At 44.6% G+C, this 23,997-nt stretch overlaps 5 protein-coding genes across 5 annotated transcripts; all 5 read right to left on the bottom strand.

The window, feature by feature from the left end:
* Positions 1 to 1,482: 1,482 nt before the first annotated feature.
* LOC144672491 (histone H4) lies at positions 1,483 to 1,794 on the bottom strand. The gene has a single exon (XM_078534335.1). The coding sequence runs from the start codon at positions 1,792 to 1,794 to the stop codon at positions 1,483 to 1,485; it is 312 nt and encodes a 103-aa protein (XP_078390461.1).
* A 1,155-nt stretch (positions 1,795 to 2,949) lies between these two features.
* LOC144672506 (histone H1-like) lies at positions 2,950 to 3,606 on the bottom strand. Its single transcript, XM_078534348.1, has one exon. It carries the CDS (start codon positions 3,604 to 3,606, stop codon positions 2,950 to 2,952), a length of 657 nt encoding a protein of 218 aa, XP_078390474.1.
* Positions 3,607 to 16,176: 12,570 nt separating this feature from the next.
* LOC144672352 (histone H3) lies at positions 16,177 to 18,781 on the bottom strand. The gene has a single exon (XM_078534199.1). The coding sequence runs from the start codon at positions 18,779 to 18,781 to the stop codon at positions 18,371 to 18,373; it is 411 nt and encodes a 136-aa protein (XP_078390325.1). The 3' UTR covers positions 16,177 to 18,370.
* Positions 18,782 to 20,110: 1,329 nt separating this feature from the next.
* Positions 20,111 to 20,422, bottom strand: LOC144672391 (histone H4). Its single transcript, XM_078534237.1, has one exon. It carries the CDS (start codon positions 20,420 to 20,422, stop codon positions 20,111 to 20,113), a length of 312 nt encoding a protein of 103 aa, XP_078390363.1.
* Positions 20,423 to 21,323: 901 nt separating this feature from the next.
* LOC144672421 (histone H1-like) lies at positions 21,324 to 21,977 on the bottom strand. The gene has a single exon (XM_078534265.1). The coding sequence runs from the start codon at positions 21,975 to 21,977 to the stop codon at positions 21,324 to 21,326; it is 654 nt and encodes a 217-aa protein (XP_078390391.1).
* Positions 21,978 to 23,997: the final 2,020 nt, after the last annotated feature.

Raw genomic sequence — 23,997 nt, 5'->3', positions numbered from 1 at the left:
CGAGAAATTTGAAAAGAGCAGCGGGCTGCATGGATTCCTGGGCCCTGATTGGTGGAGCAGCAACTGACAGTTCATCAATTTCAAAATGCCCGCCAATTTCAGAGTGACGAGTAACTGACATTGAAATAAACCTAGTTTGAAGGCAGATAAAATAAATCTCAAAGTAGAAATATCATAATATCTCAATGTTTGCAAGTCCCATTTCGGTCCCAGCTCCGACTTCCTGCTTTGGAACTCGGATTAAATTCTAATTCATTCCCTGATCGGTTTGCAACAGGCTGGAATAAAACTCCTATTGATGGGGGAAATTTTGGCACTCACACAGAAACCTCATCAACCGACTCGGTTTATTCATGTCAACGCGTTATAGATGTTTAAGAGAAAATGGTATGGTTCCTGTTTCTGCTGGTGAATGGGTGCGCGGTGGGGTCTTTATGGGGGAGGGGGGCTTGCAGACCGTTTATGTAAACCGTGTATCTGTCGAAATTTAAATTGTTGAACTTTGATGTTCTAATTATTGGATTAGCTGAAATGAGCTGGCGGAAATTGGATCCTTCTCTCATTCCGGCTTCATTATTTGTTGGGTTTGAATAACATTTGGCCTTTGACTGTACATCACAACCATGTGCCGTTGCCCGGCGGACCTCAATTTAATGGATTTATCCAATACCCCACTTTCATTCAAACTCTCTTCCACAATTATTCAGAAATGCATGTTTAGTATAGTCCAAACCGAGCGCCAAAAGCAGAGTTTTCCCTTCTGATAGAGTAATAAAGTTGTACAACATAGAAAAAGTCCATCGTGTCCTGGGCGGCCATCAAACATCTATCTGTTCAAACCTTCTGTTCGGCCCGTGTTGCAGAATAGAGGTGATTAAGGGTAGTTTTACTTTTCAAGTCTGTAAATCGATATTGGTCTGATTCACGCCGGCTGTAAAATATGCTCTGAATATAATCGGCAGCAAGAGACAGTCAATGTCTGCCTTATAACCCGTCTTGAATTCGGATTCTTTATCTGATTGTTCAGAGGCAGGCCAGGATAAAGCTCTGTTCAGACATGCTGAATCGATACAGGCTGATCCACATAAAGCTAGTACCTCCCAGGTCCTGTCATGCGTCAAAGACCCAGGAACAGAAACCGATGGGGAAAAAAAATAAAATTAGAGCGTCGATGGGGGAATAAAAGGTTTAAGAATAGTTACTCCTGATGAAATTCGACATTACATTGGGTAGAGCCGTGGTCCTCGGGTAGAAAGGACGGTAATTCGTTAAAACGGATCTAAATTAAACCAAGGTATTTTTGGGACTCACGATGGTATTGTGAAAAGAGGATGCATTGGTGGCAAAGCAGTGCCTCTTAATAAGAAAATACAAAGATTTGTTTTCCCCTCTCCCCCTTCAGAAGTCACTGCTCTCAATGTGAGGTTGTGGGCGGCTCTTAGAAGAGCCTTTGGGTTTTGTTAGAGAGTCGGGTCGATTTGTTCAGCCGCCGAATCCATAGAGAGTGCGGCCCTGGCGTTTCAGAGCGTACACCACATCCATGGCGGTGACCGTCTTCCGCTTGGCGTGCTCGGTGTAGGTGACAGCATCCCTGATCACATTCTCCAGGAAAACCTTCAGCACCCCGCGGGTCTCCTCGTAGATCAGGCCCGAAATGCGCTTGACACCGCCACGGCGAGCCAGGCGGCGGATGGCTGGTTTGGTGATGCCCTGGATGTTATCGCGAAGCACTTTGCGGTGCCGCTTTGCTCCGCCTTTCCCCAGTCCTTTACCTCCTTTCCCTCTGCCAGACATGATGCTTCTTCAGTCAAATCGCTGCTGAATGAGTGGGGAGCGGCTTCACGTTCCGCTTTTATACAGCCCGCCCCGACCTGACTGAGGAAGGGAGAGAGAGATAGAGAGAGGCGGGGCGGGAGAGACTGAGTGACAGACACAACTAACGTCTTTGGTAAACCAGCTCCACCTCCTGCCTGCCATAAACGCATTTATTTATCCAATAATGTATATAGATTTTTCTTTCCCCACATATTTCCAATATTCTTAAATGTATTTATATCCATTGTTTTATCTCTACTTTTTAGCCTGTTTCGATTCGTTCACTCCACCCCCACCCCCACTAGGGCTATCTGCACCTTGCTTGTCCTGCTTTCTACCCTTAATTAGCACATTCCTTTAGATAATATCACCACCTTCAACACCTCTTTGTCCTGTTGTCTGGGACATCATTTGGTTATCTCCACGTATCACTGGCCCTCTACCTAACTCTTCTTGTCCCACCCCCCTCCCTTAAACCAGCTTATATTTCACCCCTTTTCTACTTTTACTTAGTTCTGTTGAAGGGTCATGAGGACTCGAAACGTAAACTGTGTTCCTCTCCGCCCATGCTGTCAGACCTGCTGAGTTTTTCCAGGTATTTTTGTTTTTGTTATTGCTTCTATTTCAATCCTTGTAATATACTATACACACAAATCTCTAGACTCAAGCCTCACCCTTCCTTCCACACCCCCAAATGGGATTGGGAAATTCGCTTGACACCTCATCCAACAGAATTGGAGAAAATATAAAGGTATGGTTATTAGTTGTGAGACGGGGTTTTACTCCATTATCACTCCATTGCAGACCCTGAAAATGTGAATAAAGGAACGAAGACAAACATTGAATGCACTCAGACACATCCCGTTTAGGGAGCTGTAAGGATATCCCTGTGTCTTATTGCACAGTGCGGGAGGGGATGGGTGGAGAGTGTGTCAGTGAGTGAGCGGGAAAATTGGATTTACATGGGAGGATAAAGAAACATTTCCATCTGAAATCAGCTCCCAGCGCGGAGACAGGGATCAAATGATCAGGGGATCAGCTCTTTCATGTGAAATGTGGGTGGCTCTGAAAAGAGCCTTTGGGTTTAGAGGTTTACAATTTGCTCGGGATCTTTCCCTTCTTTCCTGTCTTTGCTTATCTCGTTTTGGGCTTGGCCCTCCCGATCACCACTTTTTTGACGCCCGTCACCTTCTTGGCCGGAGACTTTTTCTTGGGGGCTGCTTTTTTCACCGGCTTTTTGGGAGTTGCCGCCTTCTTGGCTGGTTTCTTGGCCGCTGCTTTCTTCGCTGGGGATTTCTTGGCCGCTGCTTTCTTGACTGGAGTCTTCTTGGCCGTTGCTTTCTTGACTGGAGTCTTCTTGGCCGCTGCTTTCTTTGCTGTCACCTTCTTGGCTGCCGCTTTCTTCACTGGAGATTTCTTGCCAGCTGCTGCCTTCGCCTTCTTTCCCACTTTCCCCGGGGTTGTGTTCTTAGGGACTTTGAAGGAGCCCGAGGCGCCCGTGCCCTTGACCTGAACCAGGAAGCCATTCTTCACATTCCTCTTGATGCTTTGCTTGATCTGGGAGCCGAGTTTCTCAACATCCAGCCCTTTGCCGCGCAGCGCCTTCTTGATCGCGGGCAGCGACATCCCCTTGCGATCGCTGCAATCCGCCACAACCTTGAGGATCTGCTCGCCCAGCTTGGGACCGGCTGCACCGCTCCGGGGAGCCGCCTTCTTCTTCTTCTTGGGAGTCTTGACTTGGGCGGCGGGAGTGGCTGGAGGAGCCGTTTCGGCGGCTGCAGTATCGGTCATGTTCCGGGACTCTGCACAAAAGTGTCTCTGTCGATCTGAACGGGCTCAAAAATGAAGCCGCTGGTGGCGGCACTGAGCAACTTAAAGGCAGCGAGCGGACGGGGCGGAGACAGGCTGCTGTCAGCTCCAGGCTGCTGCTGCCTCTCTGTGTTTTTCTCTCCTCACAAACTCCCCAATTCCATGGAAATTCCAGCTCTCCAGTGTCCCAGACTGAATCCTTCTTATCTCTGACATTGTAATGTTCGCTGTTGAAAAGATTTGACGCGAACTGAAGACTCGAATTTCGATTAAAACCGGATTTACTGCGGCTCCTTCACCCGATCTCTGACATGTCCTCTACTTATCGACTGAAATCTAGATAACAACAAAGAAATTGTCTTTAAATCTCACTTTGACGTCAAGCTGGGGAAAAGAGGGAACTTTTGAATATAAAATATTTTGAGTTTAGGCAAGCAGAACTCGGAAATCTCATGATCAGAACGGACACACAAACACAGTTTAATTCCTCTGACTCGCCCGCCCAGTTCCAACACTCTCTTACACAATGTTCAGATGTACATGTTTACAGGCAACAACGGTCAATAATGTGAATCTCTCAGGCGTGAATTCCTCCTCTTTTTCGTACTTTGCGCCCTTTTCTATGAAGAATATTGTCGATTGTAAACTCAGCGAACGTTTAGCTCTCTGAGGCATGGGAGCCGTAGATGGTCTCATTCGCAAATTGGTGTTTAACGGCGAGGTTGAGTGGGTTGGGCTACAGGAAGATATAGACGGGATGGTCAACTGGCAGATAAGTGGCAGATGGAGTTTTACCCTGAAAACTGTGAGGTGATACACTATGGAAGGAGTAATTTGACAAGGAAGTATTCAATGAACGGCATGACACTAGGAAGATCTGAGGAACAAAGGGACCTTGGCGTGTGTGTCCCTAGATCTCTGAAGGTGGAGGGACATGTTAGTGGGGTGGGGGAAAGGCACATGAGACACTTGCCTTAATCAATCGAGGCATAGATTACAAAAGTAGGGAGGTCATGTTGGAGTTGTATAGAGCCTTGGTGAGGCTACAGCTGGAGTACAATCTGGTGGCCACATTATATGAAGGATGTGATTGCACTGGAGGTGGTGCAGAGGAGATTCACCAGGATGTGGCCTGGTATGAAACATTTAGATTATGAAAAGAGGTTGGATTCTCTTGTGTTGTTTACGTTGGAGCAGAGAGGGCTGATGGGCGACCTGATCGAGGTGTACAAGATTATTAGGGACATAGACAGTATGGATAGGGAGCAGGTGTTCCCCTTAGTTGAAGGGTCAGTCACAAGGGGGTATAAGTTCAAGGTGAGGGGCAGGAGGTTCATGGCGACTGTGAGGAATAACTTTTTTAACCCAGAGGGTGGTGAGGGTCTGGAATGCACTGCCTTGGAGGGTGGTCGTGGCGGGTTGCCTCACATCCTTTTAAAAGTGCCTGGATGAGCACTTGGCAAGTCATAACATTCAGGCCTATGGGCTATGTGCTGGTAAATGTGATTAAGTAGGTAGGTCAGATGTTTCTCACGTGTCAGTGCAGACTCGATGGGCCGAAGGGCCTCTTCTGCACTTTGTGTGATTCTGTGATATGTCATTTCACGCTATTATCTGAAAAGCTCACATCAAGATGTTTATTTCTGGTGACAATACAAATTTACTGCAACTGGTCCCTCCAGACTTCCCTGTTTATGTTGCTCCTCCTGAACTGACAGGTCACAATTTCACAGTTTGCAATGTACCCCAACCTCAACAACCAGAGCTGGCCAGTTATATATGAACACAAAGACGTGCATAGTCACGTTCCTGAAAATGAAAGGTGTTTTCAGAGTTTGTTTTGATTTTTGTTTGGAGATGATCCGATGAAATAAAAGTAAAATAGTGCGGGTGTTGGAAATCTGAAACAAAAACAAAAATAGCTGGAAAAACTCAGCAGGTCTGAGAGCCTCTGTGGAGAGGAAGACAGAGTTAACTTTTCGAGTCAGTCTGACTCTTCTTCACCTGAAATCAATTTAGTAATCAGATCAAATGTCAGGCCTGAATTTCCGAGAGGAGAAGGAACAGTAACATTCTGACTCATAACACGGGGCGAGTGTTCACATTGCCAGTGTATATTGACCTATCATTAACATTAGTAACAGAAGTCGCGAGATAGGGGGGGGGGGGAGGGAGCAAGAGTGAAGGAGATAAAAGGAGCAAGGGAGGGAGAAACAGAGAAATCGCTCTCTCCATTGCTACCACGTGTCAATATAGCAATGAGTGGCCCTCGCATCTATCATCGGATAGAGGCATACATTTTATAATTATTTCAAAAGATTATAAAAATATGATAATTAATAATTTTGTCCCAAACATCTTTTAGAACCAGAGAGGGATATAATTATATTGAAATTATTCAGTGAATTTTCCTGACTAGATTCCTGAAATGATGCTGTGGGCTGATGAGGGAATCATAAACAAGTTGAACTTTTAATCATTGGAACTTAGAAGATTGAGAGGTTTCCTTTTTGAAACACCGAAGATTCTGAACCTGATAGGGAAAACTAATTTAAAACTGACAGACCCACAGAGGTGAGAGATGACGTGATTCAGCTCCAGCTATTACTGGGCCAAAGGCAGACACATTTCTATCACACAAACAGAAGTAATGCCAGTGGGTGAGGTGAATAGTATCCGAAATGTAATGATCCATAACCTCTGGAGCTCTCTTTAAACTTTGGACACAAAATGTTCGAATTGACACTCAGTGACTGAGAGGTTCAAACTGATTATATTAAACAGTGACTTTTAAGACCAGACATTAACTTCTGCCTGGTCACAGCAAACACATAGATTCACTGATAAAAACAAAAAGCTAAAAGCTACTGCGGATGCTGGAAATCCAAAACAAAAACAGAATTACCTGGAAAAACTCAGCAAGTATGGCAGCATCGGCGGAGAAGAAATCAGTTAACGTTTTGAGCCTTCATGGCCCTTCGGCAGAACTGCAGCATAGTTTCAACAAGGGAGAAATATAAATTGGTTTAAGGTGGGTGGGGTGGGGGGGGGAAAGAGACACATTGAGGGTGTGGTGTGAGCAGATAATCAAAAGATGTCACAGACAAAAGGATCAAAGAGGTGTTGAAGGTGGTGGTCTTTGTCTGAGAAAAGTGCTAATTAAGAATGGAAAACAGGATATTCAAAGTACAGCTCTAGTGGGGGTGGGGTGGAAAGACTAAAGGTTTTAGTTTTAGATTTAAAAATAATGGAAATAGGTGGGGAAAGAAGAATCTATATAAATTATTGAAAAAAAAGCGGGTGGGGGGGGGAAAAGAAACGGGGTGGGGATGGGGGGAGGGGGAGTTTAAGATCTAAAGTTGTTGAATTCAATATTCAGCCCATTGGGCTGTAAAGTGCCTAGTCGGAAGATGAGGTGCTGTTCCTCCAGTTTGCGTTGGGCTTCACTGGAACAATGCAGCAAGCCAAGGACAGACATGTTGGCAAGAGAACAGGGTGGAGTGTTGAAATGGCAAGCGACAGGGAGGTTTGGGTCTTTCTTGCGGACAGACCGCAGTTGTTCCGCAAAACGGTCGCCCAGTTTGCGTTTGGTCTCTCCAATGTAGAGGAGACCGCATTGGGAGCAACGAATGCAGTAGACTAAGTTAGGGGAAATGCAAGTGAAATGCTGCTTCACTTGAAAGGAGTGTTTGGGCCCTTGGACGGTGAGGAGAGAGGAAGTGAAGGGGCAGGTGTTGCATCTTCTGCGTGGGCATGGGGAGGTGCCATAAGTGGGGGTTGAGGAGTAGGGGGTGATGGAGGAGTGGACCAGGGTGTCCCGGAGGGAACGATCCCTATGGAATGCCGTCAAGGGGGGTGAAGGGAAGATGTGTTTGGTGGTGGCATCATGATGGAGTTGGCGGAAATGGCGGAGGATGATCCTTTGAATGCGGAGGCTGGTGGGGTGATAAGTGAGGACAAGGGGGACCCTATCATGTTTCTGGGAAGGAGGAGAAGGCGTGAGGGAGGATGCGCGGGATATGGGCCAGACACGGTTGAGGGCCCTGTCAACGACTGTGGATGGAAAACCTCGGTTAAGGAAGAAGGAGGACATGTCAGAGGAGCTGTTTTTGAAGGTAGCGTCATCAGAACAGATGCGACGGAGGCGAAGGAACTGAGAGAATGGGATGGAGTCTTTACAGGAAGCGGGGTGTGAGGAGCTGTAGTCGAGGTAGCTGTGGGAGTCGGTAGGCTTGTAATGGATATTGGTGGACAGTCTATCATCAGAAATTGAGACAGAGGTCAAGGAAGGGAAGAGAAGTGTCAGAGATGGACCATGTGAAGATGATGGAGGGGTGGAGATTGTAAGCAAAATTAATAATTTTTTCCAGGTCCCGACGAGAGCATGAAGCAGCACCGAAGTAATCATCGATGTACCGGAGAAAGAGTTGTGGGAGGGGGCCGGAGTAGGACTGGAACAAGGAATGTTCCACATACCCCATAAAGAGACAGGCATAGCTGGGGCCCATGCGGGTACCCATAGCCACACCTTTTATTTGGAGGAAGTGAGAGGAGTTAAAGGAGAAATTGATCAGTGTGAGAACAAGTTCAGCCAGACGGAGGAGAGTAGTGGTGGATGGGGATTGTTGGGGCCTCTGTTCAAGGAAGAAGCTGAGGGCCCTCAGACCATCCTGGTGGGGGATGGAGGTGTAGAGGGATTGGACATCCATGGTGAAGAGGAAGCGGTTGGGGCCAGGGAACTGGAAATTGTTGATGTGACATAAGGTGTCAGAGGAATCACGGATGTAGGTGGGAAGGGACTGGACAAGGGGAGAGAGAAGGGAGTCAAGATAACGAGAAATGAGTTCCGTGGGGCAGGAACAGGCTGACACGATCGGTCTGCCAGGACAGTTCTGTTTGTGGATATTGGGTAGGAGGTAGAAGCAGGCCATCCGAGGTTGGGCGACTATCAAGTTGGAAGCTGTGGGAGGAAGATCTCCTGAGGAGATGAGGTCAGTGACAGTCCTGGAAACAATGGCTTGATGTTCTGTGGTGGGGTCATGGTCCAGGGAGAGGTAGGAGGAAACGTCTGCGAGTTGACGCTCAGCCTCCGCGAGGTAGAGGTCCATGCGCAAGACAACAACAGTACCACCTTTGTCAGAGGGTTTGATGACAATGTTGGGGTTGGACCTGAGAGAACGGAGTGCAGTGAGTTCAGAGAGAGACAGATTAGAATGGGTGAGAGGAGCAGAGAAATTGAGACGGCTCGAAACGTTAACTGATTTCTTCTCCGCCGATGCTGCCAGACTTGCTGAGTTTTTCCAGGTAATTCTGTTTTTTTTTTGACATAGATTCACTGGGCGGATTGATTTGCTAAACCGGTGAATGAACAGCTAAGATGCTGCAGGGAGCGATATCAGTTTGAGCTTCATACAGGAATCGTCCACCTGCCTGAAACTCTGCCCGTTCCACACAGACCCATTGTGATGCTCAAGCTGGAGAACATTGACTGAGGGGCGGAGCACAAGACGTCTGTTCTGTGACGTTGGTTCCAGGGAAGCGCATGCGCATTGCTGCCCTCAGTTTTCTCAGACATGGCTAGAAGAGCGCATGCGCCCCTCATTTCTCCCAAGAATTGACCTTTGAGGGCCTTTCACTCAGTGAACGGGAGACCTTTGTTTCAAACAGATAGAAATGGAAATCTTAGGGCCCGGGTAAGCGAGTAAACAGCGTTCTGATTCCAGCAGGGCCCCGGTTTGTCAGTGTGGACACAGAAATCATCATTGACTCGGGGTAAGTTCAGGGGGAACCGGGGGCTGTTTGTAAGAGGCGGAGCGGAGCGCGAACGTGTTCCGGAACTTGGAGTGAGCGGGTGGTCGGGGAGAGGCCTTTCTGGGGCTGTGTGTGGCCCTGCTGAGGGAGACAGAACCTGAGGAAGCTGCAATTGTAAACTATTGGGATTTTCTCCCCTCAAACCTGTAATGCATATTCCAAGTATAGCTGCTGATTCATGCAACTTGTCGGCATTTGGACAGTGAACAGTGGTAACAGGCAGAGAGTAAGGAGGAGAGTAACCACGTAGGGGTCACGCTTTGGAAGCACCAGCTATTAAGATATAAACATTTTAGCACCGGCTGAGAGCTGGATATTGATATCTGAACTGTCTTTGTATCCTCGGGGAGTGTCACCCTTGGAGCCAGACAGATGTGGATTGTTTCTGAGTGTCACTCATTTGCTTGAAAACTACCAAAGCAGGTTGCTGACGTGGAATCAGACACTGTAGTATTTATTGTATCGTTATGTTTTGCATCTAGATATATATTTTTTTATTTATTGTCAGTTGAAAGATTATGTTGACCTATTGTCTTTCAATGTCCTCTGCTGATTTTGTGTTACAAGACTTTTGTTTCTTCCTCCAGGCAAATCAATGAAGGGATCAGTTTCAAGCTGATGATATCCCAGGAAAAATAAACGTCTAGCCACCTCTTTCTAACTGACAGCAGGCACGATGTTACTCCGAGAGTGCAGAGATACAGACAGAACATCAGCTCCACCATCACTGAGAACAGAAATAGTCAGGCTCAAATTGATCTCAAACCCAGGTACAAATGCTCCATCCAATGGTCAGACACTCAGGGGAGGTGGAATAATTTTACTACAGTACACTCCTACTCAGTACTGCTGAATTGCAGGTCCACCAATTGCAGTCAACAATCACAGCCATTATCAGATTGAAGGGCAGCCCTTTCATGTCACAAGAGTAGAACATCGCCTGTAATTTAAATACCAGGTATTAAAGCTGATTGAAATTTACAGAATTAATCCTTGAGTGCACCCAGCATTCATAAAGCAACACCATAAATTCAACACCAAAGATCCCATATAATATCTTTTTTTAAATTCATTCACGGGATGTTTGCTTTTCTGGCTGTGCCACCATTTAGTTGCCCTTGAGAAGGTGGTGGTGAGCTGCTTTCTTGAACTCCTGCTGTCCACGTGGTGTAGGTACACCCACACTGCTGTTAGGGAGGCAGTTCCAAAATTTTTCCCCAGCGACAGTGAAGGAACAGGATATATTTCCAAGTCAGGATCGTTCAGTGACTTGGAGTGGAAATTCTAGCTGGAGGTGTTCCCATCTACCTTCAGGGTCGACAGGGCTGAATTTAGTCATTTTTGTTTGCGGTGCCTCAGTCAGTGTCGGGTGGTCCATCTGATTCCATTCCATTTTTGTGACTTTTTAGCAGTTTATTACAAGTGAGTGGCCAAGTGGGTCTAACACAACACCACATGTAGACCAGACTAAGTAAGGACAACAGGTTTCCGGCATTGGTCAACCAGGTGGGTTCTTACAACAATCGACAATGGTCACCATTATTCTTTTAATTCCAGATTTTTATTGAATTCACAATCCGCCAAACCTCGGCAGGATTCGAACCCGGGTCCCCAGAGTATTACCCTAGGTCTTTGGATTAATAGTGACAACAATGACAACATCACAACACCATCGCCTCCCCCTGATAATGATAAAGTACATATTCATTAAGACAGACACACATACACATCACGTGCCAGGCAATATACTCACTAATAGTTATATCAACAGATCTCTACAAACAAGATAGGTTAAACCTTAACTGACAAAGCAGATATTGACAAGTACGGCAAATAACATTACAGCACTGTCGTAGGAGAGACTGACAGATACAGAAGAAACCTGAATTCCCATGACAGGGGCAGATGCTTACATTGTAAAACCACAGACACATACCAGCGATAGAGAGGTGTAGAATAAAATCAAGTTTCCCATAACAGAATTTTAAAAATAGGAAGAAAATGGATACCCAGAAAGCAGACGTTGATAGCTACGGTAAAATCACACATGAACATGCATCAAAATCTGTAGGTTTGGGTTGAGGGGTTGGGGGGAGGGAGCGAATGGTCCATGCTCACACACTAAATTGAAAGCTGCAATGTGAACATCACAATCAAGTAATACAGGCTGACATGTTCACAGCAAAACCGACCATGACCTACAAGGTGCATACAGACCTGGAGGAAAGACAATACTCACATACAAGAATATGATAAGCATAGGGCACATTCTCATTCTGGGGATTGAAAGCAAATAATTAAATTCTCATTCATTTAAAATAGCCTAAGTGTTTCAACATATTTTTTTTCCATGCTCATATTTCTGACCCTGAGCCAAACAACAGGAAAATGAATCAAACTGACATATCACAGAATTACAGATACAGAATAAAATCTGCACATCTATATACCAGTAACTGAGAGTTAAGTAGTAAAATTTGCTTTACATGTCAGCAACAGTGAATGCAAAATGCATCCTCACATGTCAGGCACTGGCAGGTGCAGAGTAATAGCCACAAGTGCATTACAGAGAGTTAAATTCCCAGAGTAAAGCTGTACGGCTCACAAAAAAATATCTGCACTGAATAGTAATAGTATTGAAACACCTCAAAAGTGCAACATGATGTATGTTGATAACTCCAATATCATTGCGCTGTCTGACTGCCTGTAATGACCATATTGAATTGATTGTAATATTCATTGATTGTATAGAAGCAACTCTTGATCCATGTGTAAAAGTTGAATCTGATTGCACTTTTTGTGATGGCGATTTAGAAATGTTCTTTCAGATAATTTTTGAATAAAGTATATATTTTTTTTAAAAACCCATAATTAATTCCAAACATCTATAAAAGAAAAAAGTCACACAGCAGCAAATAACTAGGTGCATTTTAAAATCCCCATTCATAGACAGGTAAAGAATAAGACTCGTAGTAACATGTTAAAAAGTGACAGATACAGGCTGAACTGACATTCGCATAGCATTCTATGTAAAGTGCAGAAAAAATAAATTTCTTCCATTCTAGAAACATGCACATGTGCACACACGCACACCAAATTCTACGTTGAAACCCTGTCAGAATAGAAGTGAAACATATTTGTCAGACATTGGCAGGTGATCAGTGATGCCATATTCACTTGTTGGAAATTAACACGTACAGGGGGAGGAAGAAACACCAACAATGCAGGAAATACTCAGCAAGGAAGCCAACACCTGTGGAGACAGGATGAGAGTGAACATCACAGTTCAATGACCTTTTCTGATATCAGAATTTTCAGGTGGAGGGTAATTCAGCTCTTGTCTCCACAGATGTTGTCTGGCCTGCTCAGTATTCCCAGCAATTGTGTTTCCTTTTTCTTGAGATTTCAAGAATCCACCTGTAGATATTTTGTTTTTGCTTTTGCTACAGATTATAAACATTCCTTCATGTCAAAATCTGACAATTGCAAAGCAAATCCCATATTCAGGCACCAAATTAAACAGATTCTGATCAAAAAGGATCGTTCACCTCATTAGAAAGAGACAATAACAGAATGGAATATATCACTCCTATAACAGAGATATCAATCCCAAACAGAAACAAATCAGGACTGATTAAAATCCACAATCGTAGATCAGATACTGAAATTCACAGTAAATGCAGAGTCTCATTAAAAATGCTAACTTTAACAAAAGTAAAAATCATGCTCACATCAGAGGCTAGAAACGAGCAGACAATTTCAGTACCAGAATCTCATATCTAAAAGGGTCAGGTACAGGTAAAATGTGCACTTCCATACCAGAAGCCGAATATTACAACTTAAAGCCAAGGCTATCCTAAGAGAATGGCTAAAACTGGATATGTACAAAATTAGCCTTTAACACCATGCCAGATACTTGTGAGTGCCAGTCAATGTGCACAAGTACATATTGAAAAATGACAGATAGAGAGAAAAGTCCATTCACACATAAGAGAGACAAAAGGAGCATAAACAGGCACACACACCCACACACAAGGACAGGCGCACACACACAGACAAGCGCATACACAGACAGGCACGCAAAGAGACAGACAGGCGCACAAACACAGGGAGGCACACACACCCACACACAAGGACAGGCGCACACACGCACACACACACACACACCCCCGCACACACACAGACAGGCGCACACACACAGACAGGCGCACACACACAGACAGGCGCACACACACAGACAGGCACACACACACAGACAGGCTCACACACAGTTCAACAATCACACAATGACATAACTTTACTGAGAGAATCTGAGTAAATCTTAGAATTTCTTTACAAGAGACGAATGATTAAAGAATATATGTGACACATACAGAAAAAAAATCTGAAACATTTATGGTATTTCCTCATTTTCATGTCAGAGACCGGGAATAAGACTCAAACACATGTTTACATTTTAAAAACTGAAAAAAAAAGTGTATATTCACATTAACTTAGCAGACACGTAACAAAACAGTCAAATGCCAAGTAAGCCCAACACACACATTCAAACTCACATGCCACAAACTGACAGATAGAGGGAGAAAAAAAAGTCACTTGCAAGTAATGAAGTGCTACAAAGTAATGCTCATACACCAGATATTCACAGGGACAGTGTAACACCAGCACTCACTTACCAGTAACTGACAGGTACCATGGCAAAGTCACATTTTAGCCTCTGAGAAATTAATAAATACAACTGGAGGAGAAAAACTAATCATACTCACATACCTGAAAATGCACACAATTATACAGAACTTACACTCATTATCTAAAAGAAAACTGGAAAATAGAGAATGAAACACATCTTATGCTAAAAAAAAAAGACATGGATGGATTTTTTAAAAAGTCATTCACTCACAACAAAATTAACGTGCAGTGTAATTGCAAATACAGCCTGAGAGTTACAGACCAACATCACACTTCCATTCCAGAGAAAAAAATATATTTGATACAGGTTAAAATACCTAAATGTATCCCAGTGACTTTACATGCAATTCATAGAATTAATTGCAGAAAAGAAGGGGATCCTAATTCAAATAAGATGACAAAATAATCTTATCACCCATGTGTTATGAAAGTGAAATTCAGCCTCATTTTTAAAAATGGAAACATTACTCAAATAATAGTACAGGCCTGCAAATTAATAAATTAATATGGAGTGGAAACAATAGTAAACATAAAATGGTTGAAAGGATCAATTTAAAAAGAAGTGAACAAATCTCAGCTCACAAACAATGCTATGCATTGACAGATGAGGCTAGTAACTAAGGTGGATACATAATAGTGATAACTATAAAAGTTATAACATAAGCAAGATGAAAAGTGAGCTTGTTCCAACACAAGGTAGGTGCAGCATCACTCACAGAGAACAGAGATGCTGCCAGGTCATTATGTCCACTGTCACAAATAAATAATCATTCATTCCCACACTGTTTCAAAGGGAAGAGACAACTGTTCAATCCAAGAGACAAACAGATCCGGTGAGTCTTCATTAACTTGCTTTATATATCCATCTAGCATCTAATCCAGCAGAATATCAAAGGATTAACAGAATACACAACAAATATCATATTCACTCTTTCATTCTCATCAGATATTATTTAACTGCTCTTAGCCAGAACAGAAAATAAGATAGCTCACTGTAAGGTACTTAATAAAATGCAAAGCAGTGCCTCAGAATTTAGACAGGGCTATATATTTCATAGCAGTCTAACAAAATATTCACCAGGATGTTGCCTGGGATGAAACATTGAAGTTATGAAGAGAGGTTGGATAGCCTTGGGTTGTTTTCGTTGGAGCAGAGAAGACTGAGGGGCGACCTGATCGAGGTGTATAAGATTATGAGGGGCATGGACAGGGTGGATAGGGAGCAGCTGTTCCCCTTGGCTGAAGAGTCAGTCACGAGGGGGCGTAAGTTCAAGGTGAGGGGCAAGAGGTTTATGAAGGATGTGAGGAACAAATTTTTACCCAGAGGGTGGTGACGGTTTGGAATGCGCTGCCTGGGAGGGTGGTGGAGGCGGGTTGCCTCACATCCTTTAAAATGTACTTGGATGAGCACTTGGCACATCATCACATTCAAGGCTATGGGCCAAGTGCTGGTAAATGGGATTAGGTAGGTAGGTCAGGTGTTTCTCACGTGTTGTTGCAGACTCGATGGGCTGAAGGACCTCTTCTGCACTGTGTGATTCTGTGATTCTATGAAAAGCTCTGCATGAATAAAGGTACAATGGTAATTCCTTGACTACAAACTGCATCAATTACATGTGAGGCTATATAGTTGATTGAAGGGGGAAGTAGCTATTCACAATTGTTTTCACAGAGCTACAAATTGAGTACCATTCTTGAACTCCGATGCAACTACAGAATATAACCTATGGCTATAACATTGGTAGAACCCATGTTATAGGTTAAACCAAAAATGGGCAGACATGTTCAATACAACATTCAAACACGACAGGGGAGACAGAATATTATCCCCAATTCACACTCATTGAGTGTCACAGAATGGTAGGCCCATCAATCTTATCCAAAAACATTTTCAGATTGCAAGACAATCCATTCCTTTCACAAGAGTGGAGTCTTAGCATTAAATCTGTGCATTTCAATCAGCTGTATATGTGAAGCTAAGAATGTACACAGACGCCCCACAGAACAACATATTAAATTCCACACCAAAGATCTCATACAATATCTGAAATAAAGGTAAAATATAATTTTAATGAATACAGACCTTAATACACAACACGTGCCATATCAATATTCTCACTAAGAATCATAATGTAAGTTCTCTGAACACTTCTTGTTTACCCTTAGCACTTACTCTTGGAAAGCACCAAGGCTGAAAGATAAATAATGAACCCCACATTCACTTAGCCTACCTGAAACTGAAGTATACCAAAATAATCTCATTCATATAGAATCATAGAGGCCATAACATTATAGAAATAACTCCACAAACACATACCTTACCGGACGCTGTCATGTACAATTTAATCCCAAAATCATGCATTGTACCAGGCACTGAAAGACATGCAGAGAGTGGCACATTCCCATGCAATAGCAGATACAGGGATAATTTGAATGAATCACACTCACTGTCAGCTAAATGAGTGAATACACACTCCATCAATTTAAGTGACTAATAAATATAGAGCAAGAAACAAACAATACATTGGGAAGCAATGCATTATTCAACCACATACAGAGTAGCAGGGAATTAAATGGAGAGCAGGAGCCACAGACATACACAAATCTTTTTAGAAAAGTCTTAAGGACGCAGAGCCAAAAACCCACAATGACATAAAATTGCCCAGATTGACTGACACACAAAAAAATATTGCTCTCAAACAGCTTGGCTGGATCCGTATCAACTTCATTCTCACATTTAGTTCCAGATATTGACAGATTCAGATGGAATCCCTCTCTCACGGATAGTACCAGAAAATATTGCAGATAGAATGAATGCACTCTTCCATACATAGCAGTACAGAGTCCTACACAGAGGGCAAAATGTATTCATCCACATACAATACAACACACTGGTGGGTACAGGATTAATTCAACTCTATCACAGTACTCAACTAAGTGAAAACACATAATAAAACACACAATTCATCAATTCTTAACAGATATGGTGAAAGAAAAAAACGAATTCAATGCCCACAGTGTCCAAAATTTACATTTAGAGTATTAATTCTGCAGCCATTTCCAGAACCACAACAGGCACATAACAAAGGTTAGCAAGATTCATACACAGCACCAGAGGCTGATACATACAGAAGGAATATGACACTTATACACAGTCAACAACTGATAAGTCCTGATTAAAATCCATGTTCACATGCTACATTAAAAAGTTGAAAAGTGAGCATCATATTCAAAGAATGGACAATGATATACAAGGTGCAGAGAGTCCTAAAAAAACCCATATTCACATGCCAGAATCTGTTGAACATAAAGTAAGAGGACTGGAAAAACGGTCCGAGATTAAACCCGAATGGATTCCGGATTTTAATAGCCAATTTGGGGCTTGTGATCAAATATGATATAGTGCAATAAGGGAGACCAATCTTTTAAACTATGGAAATGACTGTGTTATATGTTAAGGCAATATTCTGTATCAAATTAATTATTCGTTTTACACACGTTTAGGCGGGCTTTTCAATGTTCAATAAAACAAAGGCTCGGTTCCTGCAAAATTGGCGCCTTTAATTTCTGCTTCATGTCAGCTACATGAAACTCCGCACTCAAAAGTCAGAAACTAACAGATACAGGTAAACTGCAGGATGTCCAAAAGATGGAGAGAGTTGGGTGAATCGCGCATTGTTATAATTTAAAAAGGGAATTAGCTATTACGATTTTTGTGCCGTATTTTTTTGGCGGTCTTGCAAATTTGAAATATATAATGGGTCGGTAACTGACGATTTGGCGCCATTACTTTCGGACGTCAACCACGTGACGGCTCCACGTTGGTGAATCATGCAGGGATCTGATTGGTAATAGGAAGAACATTAGCAGCTGTAATAAAATGGACCAATAAGCATTGATCGCACCGCCATTCCTCCCGAAGGTATAAAATAAGTGAATGCGTGGATCCTCCACATTGGTCACTCAAACAGAGATGTGATTGATAATGTGCAGAAGCCAATGGGATGTGTGTTTTCCTCAATTGTCACTACTTGGGAAAACGTTCCTGGAATAATAAAATAACCGTCTCTCCAAAGCCCAACAAAGGCAGCAAAGGAAAGGTATAGGGTGAAAAAAAATGGAAATTATATGCAGAAGAGGTGGCGTCTTTTAACAATAGATCGCAGTTCTTTCTCTGACCGACTTGGTGGCTCTTAAAAGAGCCTTTGTGGTTCTCGGTGTAAGTCTAGACTCGGGTAGGGTGAGTCTAGGCGCGCTCCCCGCGGATGCGGCGGGCCAGCTGGATGTCCTTGGGCATGATGGTGACTCGCTTGGCGTGGATGGCGCACAGGTTGGTGTCCTCAAAGAGCCCCACCAGGTAAGCCTCGCTGGCCTCCTGCAGGGCCATGACGGCCGAGCTCTGGAAGCGCAGGTCGGTCTTGAAGTCCTGAGCGATCTCTCGCACCAGGCGCTGGAAGGGCAGTTTGCGGATCAGCAGCTCGGTGGATTTCTGGTAGCGGCGGATCTCCCGCAGAGCCACAGTGCCGGGCCTGTAGCGATGGGGCTTCTTGACGCCGCCCGTGGCTGGAGCGCTCTTGCGGGCAGCTTTGGTAGCCAGCTGCTTGCGGGGAGCTTTCCCTCCGGTCGACTTGCGCGCTGTCTGCTTGGTCCTGGCCATGATAACAAACGCTGTGGAACACAGACTCTGAGAATGATCAAGCCGCTCTGTGTCTGTCTATTTAAGACATGTCCGTCACCTCCCTCCTGTCCTGATTGGATGCAGCGCAATCCCGCCCAGAAATTTGAAAAGAGCAGCGGGCTGACTGGATTCCTGGGCCCTGATTGGTGGAGCAGAAACTGACAGTTCATCAATTTCAAAATGCCCGCCAATTTCAGAGGGACGAGTAACTGAAATTAAAATAAACCTAGTTTGAATGCTGATAACATCAATCTGAATGGACAAATATCACAATGTCTCTATGTTCGCGAGACCCATTTTCGTCCCAGCTCCGACTTCCTGCTTTCGAACACGGATGAAATTCTCATTCATTCCCTGATCGGTTTACAGCAGGCTGGTATAAAGCTTCTATTGATGGGCGGAATTCTGGACTCCCATATAAACCTGATCAACGTTATCGGTTAATTCAGGTCAAAGCCCTATAGATGTTATAGAGAGAATGGCTTGGCTCTTGTTTCTAGTGTTTTATGGCTAGGGGAGGCGATGTGTGTGGGCGGATTGCGCACCCTTTCTGTAAATCAAGTTTATCTCTTAAGTTTATATATTTGAACTATCTTACACAACGTGCGTAAATGTATCTTCACAGTCCAAACCATGCAGCAAAATCAGATCTTCCACATCCTTCCGTCCGTCCTGGGTTGCAGAATCGAGGTGATTAAGTGTAGTCAGATTTTTCAATCAGCCTCTCAATATTCGCCTTACATTCCCGTTTAAATTCGGGTTATTTCATTGATCGCCCTGATACAGGCCAGAGTAAAGTTGTTCATTGCTTCCTGGAACCAGACAACATGCAGCATGGATACAGGCTGATCCATATAAAGCTGGTATACTGGTACCTCCCAGACCCTGTCATGTCTCAAAGACCCAGGAACAGATGGCGCAGAAAAAAGACAGGGTAATAATGGGGCGATGAAGCGAGAATGATGGGTCCCAAAATAGTTACTCCTGATTAAAGTGTCAGAAATGATGGCCTTTATCTTGTGAACTCGGTGTTAGTTTGGAATCTGTCGTGTTCCTCAGCCAGGCTGGGAATCGGGTTTCTGGAGGTTGAAAGGAAGTGAATTCCTGAAAACCGAACGAAATTAAACCATGAAACCTTGTGTAACTCACTATAGAATACCAAATGGAGAATGCGCAGATGAAAAAGATGTTTTTATGAACTACATCTCGCTTTCCCTCTCCCGCTCTGAGGTCACTGCTCTCAATGTGAGGTTGTGGGCGGCTCTTAGAAGAGCCTTTGGGTTTTGTTAGAGAGTCGGGTCGATTTGTTTAGCCGCCGAATCCATAGAGAGTGCGGCCCTGGCGTTTCAGAGCGTACACCACATCCATGGCGGTGACCGTCTTCCGCTTGGCGTGCTCGGTGTAGGTGACAGCATCCCTGATCACATTCTCCAGGAAAACCTTCAGCACCCCGCGGGTCTCCTCGTAGATCAGGCCCGAAATGCGCTTGACACCGCCACGGCGAGCCAGGCGGCGGATGGCTGGTTTGGTGATGCCCTGGATGTTATCGCGAAGCACTTTGCGGTGCCGCTTTGCTCCGCCTTTCCCCAGTCCTTTGCCTCCTTTCCCTCTGCCAGACATGATTCTTCTTCAGTCAAATCGCTGCTGAATGAGTGGGGAGCTGCTTCAAGTTCCGCTTTTATACAGCCCGCCCCAACCTGACTGAGGAAGGGAGAGAGAGAGAGAGAGAGAGAGTGTGTGTGTGTGTGTGTGTCAGAGGCGGGGCGAGACAGCCTGAGTGACAGTCAGGGCAATGTCTCTGGTCAGACAGTCCCTCCTCCTGCCTGCCCGAAATACATTTAGTTATCAAATTCTGAAGAGAGCTGAACAGAAAACTTTAAACGTAACTGAAATATTTCAACATCATAAACCAGCTATTTTGAAAATCGAATTTATTAAATCCAATCCTCTCAGTAATATTCCCCCCTCGATACTGCATTTCAATCAAGAGTCAAATGTTTGCATCTATTTCAATCCCTCTCCTATTCTATACCAACACAACTCTAGACTCGCCCCCGAACCCTCCCCTCCAGGCTGCCAAAAGGGATTGAGAAATTCCCTAACATCTCTTCCAACAGAATTATAGAAACAACAGGTATGGGCCTTAGTTGTGAGACGGGACATTTGAGCGATGCTCACTCCATTGCAGACTCTCACCTTGAAAATGTGAATAAAGAAAAGATAAACTTTGAATGCACTGGGACACATCCCGGTTAGGGAGCTGTAAGGATATCCCTGTGTCTTATTGCACAGTGCGGGAGGGGACGGGTGGAGAGTGTGTCAGTGACTGAGCGGGAAAATAGGATTTAAGTGGAAGGATAAAGAAACATTTCCATCTGAAAACTGCTCGCAGCGCGGAGACAGAGATCAAATGATTAGGGGATCAACTCTTTCATGTGAAATGTGGGTGGCTCTGAAAAGAGCCTTTGGGTTCAGAGGTTTACAATTTACTCGGGATCTTTCCATTCTTTCCTGTCTTTGCTTATCTCCCTTTGGGCTTGGCCCTCCCTTTCGCCACTTTTTTGACGCCCGTCACCTTCTTGGCCGGAGACTTTTTCTTGGGGGCTGCTTTTTTCACCGGCTTTTTGGGAGTTGCCGCCTTCTTGGCTGTTTTCTTGGCCGCTGCTTTCTTCGCTGGGGATTTCTTGGCCGCTGCTTTCTTGACTGGAGTCTTCTTGGCCGTTGCTTTCTTGACTGTTTTCTTGGCCGTTGCTTTCTTTGCTGTCACCTTCTTGGCTGCCGCTTTCTTCACTGGAGATTTCTTACCAGCTGCTGCCTTCGCCTTCTTTCCCACTTTCCCCGGGGTTGTGTTCTTAGGGACTTTGAAGGAGCCCGAGGCGCCCGTGCCCTTGACCTGAACCAGGAAGCCATTCTTCACATTCCTCTTGATGCTTTGCTTGATCTGGGAGCCGAGTTTCTCCACATCCAGCCCTTTGCCGCGCAGCGCCTTCTTGATCGCGGGCAGCGACATCCCCTTGCGATCGCTGCAATCCGCCACAACCTTGAGGATCTGCTCGCCCAGCTTGGGACCGGCTGCACTGCTCCGGGGAGCCGCCTTCTTCTTCTTCTTGGGAGACTTGACCTGTGCGGCGGGAGCGGCTGGAGGAGCCGTTTCGGCGGCTGCAGTATCGGTCATGTTCCGGGACTCTGCACAAAAGTGTCTCTGTCAATGTGAACGGGCTCAGAAATGAAGCCGCTGGTGGCGGCACTGAGCAACTTAAAGGCAGCGAGCGGACGGGGCGGAGACAGGCTGCTGTCAGCTCCAGGCTGCTGCTGCCTCTCTGTGTTTTTCTCTCCTCACAAACTCCCCAATTCCATGGAAATTCCGGCTCTCCAGTGTCCCAGACTAAATCCATCTTATCTCTGACATTGTAATGTTTGCTGTCGAAAATATTTCACGCGAATTGAAGGCTCCAGTTTCGATTTAAACCTGATTTACTGCGGCTCCTTCACCCGATCTCTGACATGTCCTCTACTCTTAGACTGAAATCTAGAAAACAACTCAGAAATGCTCTTGAAATCTCACTTCGGGGTTAAGCTGGGGAACAGGTGGAATTTTTGAAAGGGAAATATTTTTATTTTAGGCAAGCGGGTCTCGGAAACCTCATGATCAGCACGGACACACAAACACAGTTTCATTCCTTTGACTCGCCCGCCCATTTCCAACGCTCCCTTACACAATGTTCACATCTGCACCTTCACAGGCTGAAACTAGTATCAAATGTAAGGGTCTCAGGACAGAATTGCCCCTCTTTTCGAACTTTGCTCGTCTTTCTATTAATTTTCCGTAGATTGTAAATTCAGAAAAAAACATCTAACACTCTGAGACATGGGAGCCGCAGACTGTCTGATTCGCAGATTCCGTAAAGGAACCAATCATATGTGATTTCAGGCTATTATCTGAATAGCTCACATCAAGATGTTTATTCCAGGTGACAATATAAATTATCTGCTCCCGGTCCCTCCGGATCTCCCTGTTTATGTTGCTCCTCTTGAACTGACAGGTCACAATTTCACAGTTTGCAATGTACCCCTACCTCAACAACCAGAGCAGGCCAGTTATATGTTAACGCGCATTCGCGGATTGTCACATTCCTGGCAGTGACAGAGATTTTCAAAACACACTTCGATTTTTTATTAGAGATAATCAAATGAAATTTCAGAGCTGAATTTCTGAGAGGATGAACACTAACGGTGTCACGCATATCAATGGAGGATGGGTAACAGCATCAGTAACATTCACAGCACCAGAAGTAGAGAGATGTGGGTGTGAAAGGGAGCAAGAGAGCAAGGAAAGAGAAGAATCAATAGTGAGTGAGAGAGAGATAGATAGAGGGAGATTGAGGCAGAGACAGAAAGGCACACACACCGATAGGCTAGTGCTGTTGGGAGGAGTTTAAACTAATTCGGCAGGGGGAGGGGACACAGAATTTTAGCAGAATGGGGACACATCATAAGCCAGTAGAAGAACCATGAGCGACGAAGTACAGCTGCAATAAGCTTCAAGGGAGTAAGGCAAGGCTGGATGGCCTCAACTTAAGTGCCAGGAGTATTGCAGATAAAACGGATGAGTTGAGGGTGTGGATTGCAACCCTTGGAATTGTGGTGTAGTAGCTATCACTGAGACGTGGTTGAGGGAAGGGCAGGATTGGCAGCTCAATATTCCGTGATGTTGAAATTTCAGGTGAGACAACGGAGGGGGTAAAAGAGGAGGAGGCTTAGAATTATTAATTAAGGAGTCAGTTACTGCAGTAACGATGCATCAAATGAAACTTTGTGGGTTGAGCTAAGAAATAAAAAGTGGGCAACCACGTTATTAGGTTTTAATTATAGACCCCCAGGTAGTCAGCGGTAAATTGAGGGGCAACTATGTGCACTGTTTGTGGAGTTGTGTAAAAAGAATAGCAATAGGGTAATTATATCAGGTGATTCCAACTTTCCCAACATTAATTGGGATATAAATAGTGTTAAGGGCTCGGACGTAGTGGATTTTTTGAAATGTGTACAGGAGAACTTTTTAGGTCAATATGTCGGGAGTCCAAAAAGGGAAGGTGCATGGCTGGACCTAATTCGGGGGAATGAAGCCGGACAGGTGGCTGAGGTGACGGTGGGTGAGTATTTTAGCGATAGCAAATACAACACGGTACAGATTAAGT

This window comes from Cetorhinus maximus, chromosome 38 (assembly GCF_964194155.1).
Source record: "Cetorhinus maximus chromosome 38, sCetMax3.hap1.1, whole genome shotgun sequence".
Classification (NCBI taxonomy): domain Eukaryota; kingdom Metazoa; phylum Chordata; class Chondrichthyes; order Lamniformes; family Cetorhinidae; genus Cetorhinus; species Cetorhinus maximus.
Note: the sequence above shows the minus strand (reverse complement) of the source record. Positions and strands in the feature narration are given on the sequence as shown.

Excerpts from the sequence above, each read along its gene's own strand:
- LOC144672506 (XM_078534348.1), bottom strand. The coding sequence starts at position 3,606 with ATGACCGATACTGCAGCCGCCGAAACGGCTCCTCCAGCCACTCCCGCC.
- LOC144672352 (XM_078534199.1), bottom strand. The coding sequence starts at position 18,781 with ATGGCCAGGACCAAGCAGACAGCGCGCAAGTCGACCGGAGGGAAAGCT.
- LOC144672421 (XM_078534265.1), bottom strand. The coding sequence starts at position 21,977 with ATGACCGATACTGCAGCCGCCGAAACGGCTCCTCCAGCCGCTCCCGCC.
- LOC144672391 (XM_078534237.1), bottom strand. The coding sequence starts at position 20,422 with ATGTCTGGCAGAGGGAAAGGAGGCAAAGGACTGGGGAAAGGCGGAGCA.
- LOC144672491 (XM_078534335.1), bottom strand. The coding sequence starts at position 1,794 with ATGTCTGGCAGAGGGAAAGGAGGTAAAGGACTGGGGAAAGGCGGAGCA.